Genomic DNA, 9,498 nt, shown 5'->3' with positions numbered 1-9,498 from the left:
TTCTTTCCCTTTTAATTTTCAAAACAGATCGTGGATATGTTTGCTCCAAAATATAAAAATAACATGAAAATAACAATTCGATTCATACAAAAAATATACATATTTTATACATAAAAAATACACGAAAACATAACAGTCCAACTCAATGAGTAATCTTTAAATTTATTCTTATTTCGAAATTACCAGGTAATTTTGCATACCACTCTGCTGGATCTCCGCGCACCAACTTTACTGCTTTTTCTTTAGCTCTCCATGCATGTATGTATGTCAACGAAACGCCATACAATTTCAACATATCATCAGCTATATCTTTTGGAGTATATATCTTAGATCGATCAATATACTTCTTCATTATCAAGACAGCTACAACGTCAGTTATCCCTTGACGTCTGGCATAAACTCTATCTCTAACAGAACAAGTGTGCTGAGCAATATACTTCCTAACTTTGAATAAATTTGATTTATTCAAACTAGATGCCCTCATCATCCTAGAACAAGTTTTAGAAATACAATTCAGGTGATAACTATTTCAAAATTAAGAAAGTATACATTACAATTACAGTGAAATAAAAAAAATTAAAAAAAAATTGAACACTTACTTAGATGCATTACAACGCGCAACACGAAAACTAAATTTTTCAACAAGTCCAACATGCCTCATAACCTCCTTAAGGGTTTCGTTATTATTATAAATCTGATTATCAGCTACAAATAGGTTGGAATGGTCACATATTATATCATTATCTATTTCACTATTATCATTGACAACTCCGTCTAAATTCATTCCGATCAAACGGATAGAATTGTTGGAGTACAAATCTATGTTAGTCTGTGTCACGACCCAAATCCGGGCCGCGACTGGCACCCACACTTACCCTCCTATGTGAGCGAACCAACCAATCTAAACCTTAACATTTCAATATAATATAAACAGAAAGTAATGCGGAAGACTTAAACTCATTAATAAAAACCAATTCAATAACTATCAATATTCAACATCTATTATTCCCAAAACCTGGAAGTCATCATCACAAGAACATCTACTTTAAACTACTAATTCTAAGAGTTTCTAAGAAGCTAAAAATACATAAGAAGCTAGTCCATGCCGGAAGTTCAAGGCATCAAGACATGAAGGAGAAGATCCAGTCCAAGCTAGAAGCGTTAGCTCACCCTGAAGATCCGGTGTGACGAAGACTGGCTTGAGTTACTGTTGAGTCGAAGATGACGGCACGTTTGCTGCACTCCACAAATAACAAGAAGAAAAACATAAAAGTAGGGGTCAGTACAAAACACGGGTACTGAGTAGATATCATCGGTCAACTCAAAATAGAAAACAGTATGTATTAAGCAATATCATAAAATCAACTAATATCCTTAGCATGCAGCATTTACAGTTACCATAACCCTTGGTTACAACACCAAGCACATCAATGAAGACTCACACCTCCTCATCATACTCATTTGGGAATTTAGTTCATTAGATTGGATATATTAACATATTTCAAGATTCATTATCTTTATTCCCCTCGTGTCGGTACGTGACACTCCGCTCCTCAATATACTATCCTGGTGTCGGAACGTGACACTCCGATCCTCATTCTATCCTGGTACCGGAACGTGGCACCCGATCCATATTCTATCCTGGTGTCGGAACGTGACACTCCGATCCTCATTCTATCCTGGTACCGGAACGTGGCACTCGATCCATATTCTATCCTGGTGTCGGAACGTGACACTCTGATTCTCATATACTATCCTGGTACCGGAACGTGGCACCTGATCCATATTCTATCCTGGTGTCGGAACGTGACACCCGATCCATATTCTATCCTGGTATCGGAACGTGGCACCCGATCCATATTCTATCCTGGTGTCGGAACGTGACACCCGATCCATATTCTATCCTGGTACCGGAACGTGGCACCCGATCCCCTAATCTCACCACTTTCGTTCATCAAGCCTTTTTTTATACCAAGGCATCATCATTAACAAAGTAGATTAGGGTTTCTTTTCAAGATTTGGGATTCAATAGCTTCATCATGCTTATTTATTCACAATTACATAATCACAGCATTCATGCAAGCATACAATTAAGCATATAAAAGGTTTACAATACTACTAACACATATCATTCGCTATTAAGAGTTTACTACGAATAGCATGAAAACCATAACCTACCTCCACCGAAGAATTGAAATCAAGCAAGTTAATCCTCAAAGCTTGGTGCTTTCCTCTTCTCTCGATCGTTTCTCTCTCTCCCTTCTTGTTCTTTCTGTTTTCTTATTCAAACCCTCTTTCTTTTACCCAAATTAGTATATAATTAAGAATAAAAGATGGCAATAATACCCCACTAATTAACTTAAGGTTACCTCTTTTAACCCCAAGAATTTGAGTTATTAATATAAATCCACGAAATATATAATTATAGTAGGAATAGTCCAAAACGCCCCTTTAAAACTTAACCAGAAATCCGACTCCAACTGGGATTACGCAAGCTGCGACGGTCCGTCGTGCCCCTGACGGTCCGTCGTTGGGTCCGTCGCCTCAGCCTGTTTTTCCAGAATAAAATCTGATGCTCAAAACGACTAAACAGGTCGTTACAGCAGATGTGGAAGACACATCTTTATTCACATCAGATAGAAATTGTAACATAGACAAAAAATGTCATATCATAATTTATCATTACAAATAATTTTTTTTTTAAAAAAGTCTCATATTCTATCTTCAAAATCAACCTTTTGAAATTGATTCACGGAAAAATTGTCTCTCCGACCCCTTCATTCATAGATAGCCACCGTTGAGGTAGTCATTGCAAAGAAATCAATGTCGACGAGTTGTTTGGACGAAAGATCCATCAAATTGAAAGTGGAGAAAATTTTAATTATTTTGGAATTTCATTTTTTTCTCTCTTCTAAATCTTTTCATCTATTTGTCATTTCAATCTTGTTTTCTCTTATTTATTTCTTCTTTCCTTTTCTCTATGAAAATTTTTTGTATTAGAAGAGAAAAATAAAAAATAAATATCATAGAAAAAGAATAGAGCAAGATAAATGAAGTGGGGCATAGAGTAGGTGGGTGAGGGGGCAACAATAATGGCGGCAGTAGTAACTTATGAAGAAGAAGAGTATCAGTAATGGAATGGGGAAGAAGCCAAGAAGGGAATCTTTTCTTATCTCCATTATACAATTTTTTTAAAAAATTTAATATTCTCTTTTAGTTAAATTATTATATTTACTTATTTTTAAACACGTATAATCATACATTTCATCCTATTTCGCAAATTAACATCACATAAACTTTAATCCGCTGTCACATGAATTTAAAATAACATATTTTAATGATTTTAAGTATTTAATTGACAAAATAATAAGTAAAAAAATTTAATTTGACAAACAAAACCAACTAGCGAGATTTACCAAATCATTTTGCCTTTAAAAAAAACACCAGTCTATCTATTAATGGACCAAAAGTGTTACTTATATAGAACCACTTTCCTCACTTTCTCAAATTCATAAAAACGCAACTTTGAATATTCCAATATTTTCTCCAAAAGTTTAAAACAAAATAAATCGAAGTGAATCAAGAATGTCATCAACGATTCATGCTTCTCTTCCATCAATAGGAGATTTCTATTCCACACTCATCTCCATCCTTGTTCTACTCTTCCACGGAAGGTGCCTATTTATTTTTTTGTATTTTATTTGCTTATTTTTTATTTCTCTTGTTTCCCCAAATTGTGCTTTAACTTGTTATCTTGTCTTGAATTTCTCGTTCATGTTTCTTTTGTAATTGAGAAATGAGTGTTCTTTATTTGGTGTTTGCTTTTGTTTTTGTTTGTTTGGAGATAGAAGGCAAGAATTTGAAGAAATTCCAGAAAAAAAAATGGAAGGAATTTGATGAATATTTGATGTGGGGTCATGTTAATTTGGTTAAAAGTTTGATCTTTTTGGTCAAAATGTGGTCCTTTCATGGTTTGTAATGAAGGTTCAGTGTGGTTATACTTGTTTGTTTGGAGATAAAAAGAAAGAATCAGATGAAATCCCAGAAAAAGAAGGAAGGAATTTGATGAATTATTTATGTGGGGTTATGTTAATTTGGTTAAAAGTTTGATTATTTTTTTTTGTAAAAATGTGGTCATTTCATGGTTTCCAATGAAGGTTAAGTGTAATATTCTTGTTTGTTTGGAGATAAAAGGAAATAATATGAAGATATTCAAGAAAAAAGGAAGGAATTTGATGAACTTTTGATGTGGGGTGCTGTTAATTTGGTTAAAAGTTTGATTATTTTTAAAAAAAAAATATGTGGTCTTTCAATGGTTTGCAATGAAGGTTGAGTGTGGTTATTTTTGTTTGTTTAGAGATAAAAGGAAAGGATTTTAATAAATCCCAGAAGAAAAAGGAAGGAACTTGATGGATTCTTGATGTGGAATTATGTTAATTTGATCAAAATTTGATCTTTTTGGTAAAGATGTGTACTTTTCATGATTTTTGATGAAGGTTGAGTGTGGTTTTTCAATGGGTTTTAGTTCTAGAGTCCAATAATAATTCTTTGCCAACCACATTTTGACATTGAAAAATTAATAAAAAATACTTATTTTTCAGGTTATCCTGTGTAGTTATAAGGCAAAATATTTGCACATACTTGTCTATTTCCAATTATCCCTCCTATTTTGTTTTGATTGTTTGGCTTGAATTTAATATTGCATACGTTGTTGCAATATTAAGCTCGAGTTTAATGTAAGAGTCATGTCAATCAGCTATACCTTCATTCCAATTAGTTGGGTCAGTTATAATTTAGGTGAGTTTAGTTGTGCGAATCCCCTGTATCCACTCCATTTTCTCAACCTAACATATAGTAGGTAGTGTTTGGAACAACTTACGTGTACCTCAGAATTGTATACATCATCTATGATTTGCAAGAAATCAAATTTGTTAACTATTCACATTTTAAACTCCAAGTTGATGTTTCTCTATCAATTTCTTGCGACTAGCCGGCTACTAGTAATAGAAGATGTTTTTGCTCACAAATCATATCAAATCAGACTAAAGATGGAACCATTTATCTGCATAAAATCTTTAATTTGTCGTCCTTATTTGTTTCCTTTCTTTTGTTTCTTTGAAGTAATTTGGTGATTTGTTGGTTGACATCTGGCATTTGACTTCCAAAATGATAATGATTTTAGTTTTCTAATACTACTTGTATTGGACTTTCTATTATTTTGCTGAAATTTGGGTTTGTGGAGTGAGCAGCACTCTGTGGAATGTACATGCACTTACACATCTTCATCTGTCATGGAGTTCAGGTAGTAGTTGTGAGAAATGATGCTCGTGGAACGGATTTATCCAATTTAGATAACAGGACCACTTTAGGTTGTACTAAAGATGCATCACAATCACATAATGGAAGCTCATCAAATTCAAATTTAAAGTCGGACGAACTTGTTCCAGGAAAAGAAATGAAAGGGTCAGTGCAAGAAAACTCCATCAGTCCTTCAAAAAGGACAGCCAAAATCCATGATTTCTGTTTTGGTATTCCCTTTGGTGAGTATTGCCTCAAAAAGATAGAGAAACTAGTGCTCGTTTAGTGCCTGATATCACCAGCTCTTCTTTTCTCTGTCAAGTTTATTCTCAGTTGTTGCACTTTTCAGAATAATGCTTAAAACTTATAAGGCGTAAACTAGAAACAGTATTTTCCACCTTGTATACCAATAACCTTTTTTTAGATTGACGCCTTATCCAAACATAAGTTCTATTCTAGAATTTTAATGATTCACTGAAAAGATTTGTTTTTGTCTATTTTGTTTGTTTTGCATTCCTTTTTTAACTCCTCTTTATACTTTATGGTTACCAATTAAAGTAAAGACAAAGGAAGATTATGTTTCCAATCATTCTTAGGATTTACTTTAGGTCATTCCTTCAACTATTACATTAGGAGTCCAAATCGAGAGGAATGGAAGGGCTCTTGAGGGGAAACTACATAAAAGTGCAACAATCTTGTTGTTTTTCTTTTGCTTCTGCAGTTCTTAGGATAATTGTCGAGAGCAACATTCTTTACAGCTCCTTCTTTTGCTATGTATACTTCTTATAAAAGAGGCAGCCCTGTGCACAAAACATCCTGCATTAGCTGGGTCAGGGGAAGGGTCGCAACCTAACACATAAGCATACATATTTGTTTCGTTATCTGTTAATTATGTTGTGAACACCAGTATATATCTCTAACACATTTCTGTAACTGTAAACACGAGCTCTATTGAATGACCTATCCTAGTGGAATCCCCGATGTGTCACTGGATCCAATAGATTTGCTTCATTAATTTGGAGCTTGTGCATCCTATAGATGTTTGGTGATGCAGTAGATATAGGTAGGGCAAAAAGGTAGAATCATTCCCTTGTTAACAACATCAAGGTATTAGTCCCTTGCATTTCTTTTAGCTATATAAAGTTCTGAACTTTACGCAGGAACCAATGATTCTCAGAATCTTAATCAGTAGTTTCAGGGAATATTTTAATCATTCTGGTGCCTATGTAAGAGTGTTCGCTTGAGCTATAACTCTCTGTTACTAGCTTTGAATCTTCCCGTGCTTCTTTCAAGAACGAATAATGCCTTCAGCAATCTAGCATATTTCTTCTCTCTATCCCTCTTTCTATTATATCCACTGCTTTTGTGATAATAAATCAAACTAACACATAAATCAAGTGGAAACATTAATTTATCAGAAAGATGTCGAGTAACATAAATAAGGAGATCAAAATGACAGAAAATATTTCTATTATGTTTCTGTCTTACCTATACTTTCTTATCACAATGTTGTTTATAATTCTTGCAGCTACTTAATTTTTATGATTAGTAAGTACTTTAATGATACTCATCACAGGTAGTCTTGTTTTCACTGGGGGCATTGTTGGTTTTATTTTCTCAAGAAACCCTGCGACTTTAAGTAATGGTGTTCTTTTTGGAGGTGCTTTACTGGCCTTCAGCACCATTAGCTTGAGGGTCTGGAGACAAGGAAAATCTAGCTTGCCATTCATACTGGGTCAAGCAGGTATTTGCTGGTTTCCTGTAAGTTAATTGCTATCTGTGCAGCTGGACTTCCTTTAGTTTGCTGATGAAAAGGGAACGATTTCTTTGAGTGTGATCTTTTTTTATCTGATCTTAGTGTTAGCATTTTTTGCCAGCCTTGTTTCCGCATTCTTTTCTTTGAGCAGTAACTCTTTCTTTTTGTTGAACAATAGTATTTTGTCAATATGGTAAGTCAGGGATAGGAAAGATGAACTGTGTGTGTATTCATTCAGTTGATAGATATTTTCTATGAATGAGACAACGGATGTGTAAAAACACTTGGGAAATGGAACTTTAGTAAAAATTGATTGTGCAATTGTTTGAAATGAACCAGACATCTATAAATTAATAATGTATACTTCTAGCTCTCGACTTCACAGCTTCCCGCCCTCAACCACCTGGTAATATGAATATACTAAGTCCATGGAAACATCTTTTATGCGGAAATAATCCTTGCTTTGAAAAGGAAAAAGAAGGGAAAGAAGGAAAGTTTCTCCCATCTTCCATTTGAAGATCTGTTCTTTTCTTTTTTTTCCTTCTATTTTCCTACATCAAGCCAAACAATTTCGAGATGATCTGTCACTCTTTCTTGCCATATTTGTTGAAGCAAATGGAAATATTTTGTTTAGTTGGTTGTTGCTGACATCAATACGTCCAGCCAAGTTGATATTCGATATATACCGTCTCTCCAATTATTAATGACTTCGCTGCTATGGCCCTGCAGTGCTTGCTGCAGTCCTTCTATGGAAAAACATGCAGACTTTCTCTCTGGTAGTTCCTTGTATTGCGGAAGTCTTCTATTAGATTATTTAGTGGCTTGCATTTTCAAATTGATGATTGTAGTTCTTTTGCAGACAAGGAAAGTATTTCCCACTGGCTTTTATGCTGCCATGAGGTATCGTAATGTCTTTATTTCTTTAAAATTCATTGTGATGTGTATCATTATCTGAATTCTGCTGTCTGAAATGACAGTGCTGCAATGTTTTGCTTCTACTCTTACGTGGTATTGTCTGGGGGGAATCCATTACCCAAGAAGCTGAAGGTATCTGCTGCTGGGACATCTTGACGAGAATCTAGAAAGGTCAGATTTAATTCCTAGAACTACTCGGAATTCTCAATCACTGTGCGCAGTTGGTTTGCCAGCGAGAAGACCCATTAATTTGTGCAGTTTTACATTGAAAATGATGAGGGAGTTTTGATTGTACTTCATCTTGAATATATATTATTGATTTTGGGTTATACTTAGCACTGTAGAAGATTGTAACTTAGAAGCTTTCTGATGGAGTTAATATTTTTCATGTAAATTATGTATTATTCATTATATGTACTATAATATGCGGTGTTTTAGCTGGTATTCTTGTTCTTAATGATGTTTTAACAGGATTATTTTTGTAACTTTTAAACGTTTGCTGCTGAGAAACGTCAACTATGTTATTTTTCGGGTATTTGAGGTGTCGTGCTTGGGGTTCTTTGAGGTTAATGATTACAGTTGTTTTCCTGACAAGTGTGTGCAAGTCTTTTTGTTGATAGAAGATCAGGAATAAGTGCTGGATAAGTACAAGAGGTATCAAACTACTTCTGCAAAGATTGCAAGAAATCTAACAGTGTATCAACTTCATACTCATTTTTGAGCTGACACTATGAAAGTTGATAGAACCATTTACGTTTCAAGCTAGGGCCAGGTATAGCTCTCCCTTCAAAGCATCTTTGATTCCTCTCTTTCCATAAGATCCATAAAATGCTGGTAGGGACGTTGGTCCAAATTCTCTCTGTTCCTTGTGAGATTACTTTATGACCAACTTGCAAGCAGTTCCCTATACAGTTCTGAGCATTGCCCTGTGTATTACAAAGATGTCTTGAAAGATAGTTCATAACTCTGATGTTCTATGCTAGTGTAGGAAAAGATGCTCTGTAAACTCTTCAGAGTGTTCATCCCTTACTTCCTCATAATTAACATAGGGATAATGAGTTAATTTGTTGCTTCAGTCCCCTTTGAGAAGAGAAGTGACGTTCAGGTTTGCCATTAGTAAATGCAGAAGCTAACTGAAAACACATAGAAATGGATCCAATTTATCCATTTGTCTCCATGCATTTGACTCAGCAGATTGATATGGTCGAATGCTTTCTCAATGTCTAGCCTGCATAGAAATTGCCTCATCTCTTTCTCGTATAGAAGATCGATGCTCTGTAGCTACTAGAAGAACGTCATTAATCTGTCTGCCCTTTCTAAACAATGAAGTTTATAAGTTGGTTTTAGTAAGGTAAACAAATGAGGTTATAAGTAGAACCAGGTTAGACTATTCCAGAGAGTAGTGTATGAAGCTTTTTGTGCTCAACTTATTTTAATCATTGTCCTGATGCAATGAAGAAAATACATTGAACAATAAGTATCCCTAAACTACATCTGACCATACTGATAATTGACAAAGGAAGGGAGAG

The 9,498-nt window shown here is 34.7% G+C and overlaps 1 protein-coding gene across 1 annotated transcript; it reads left to right on the top strand.

Annotated features, from left to right (window-relative positions):
• The first annotated feature begins 3,488 nt into the window (after window positions 1-3,488).
• On the top strand, window positions 3,489-8,413 carry LOC101258058 (protein FATTY ACID EXPORT 1, chloroplastic). Its single transcript, XM_004236529.5, has 6 exons — window positions 3,489-3,674; window positions 5,303-5,540; window positions 6,875-7,042; window positions 7,784-7,830; window positions 7,914-7,954; window positions 8,032-8,413. The coding sequence occupies exons 2-6, from the start codon at window positions 5,456-5,458 to the stop codon at window positions 8,123-8,125; spliced, it is 435 nt and encodes a 144-aa protein (XP_004236577.1). The 5' UTR covers window positions 3,489-3,674; window positions 5,303-5,455; the 3' UTR covers window positions 8,126-8,413.
• Window positions 8,414-9,498: the final 1,085 nt, after the last annotated feature.

Source organism: Solanum lycopersicum, chromosome 4, assembly GCF_036512215.1.
Source record: "Solanum lycopersicum chromosome 4, SLM_r2.1".
In the NCBI taxonomy this organism is placed as follows: domain Eukaryota; kingdom Viridiplantae; phylum Streptophyta; class Magnoliopsida; order Solanales; family Solanaceae; genus Solanum; species Solanum lycopersicum.
This window is presented reverse-complemented; position numbering and strand designations above follow the sequence as displayed.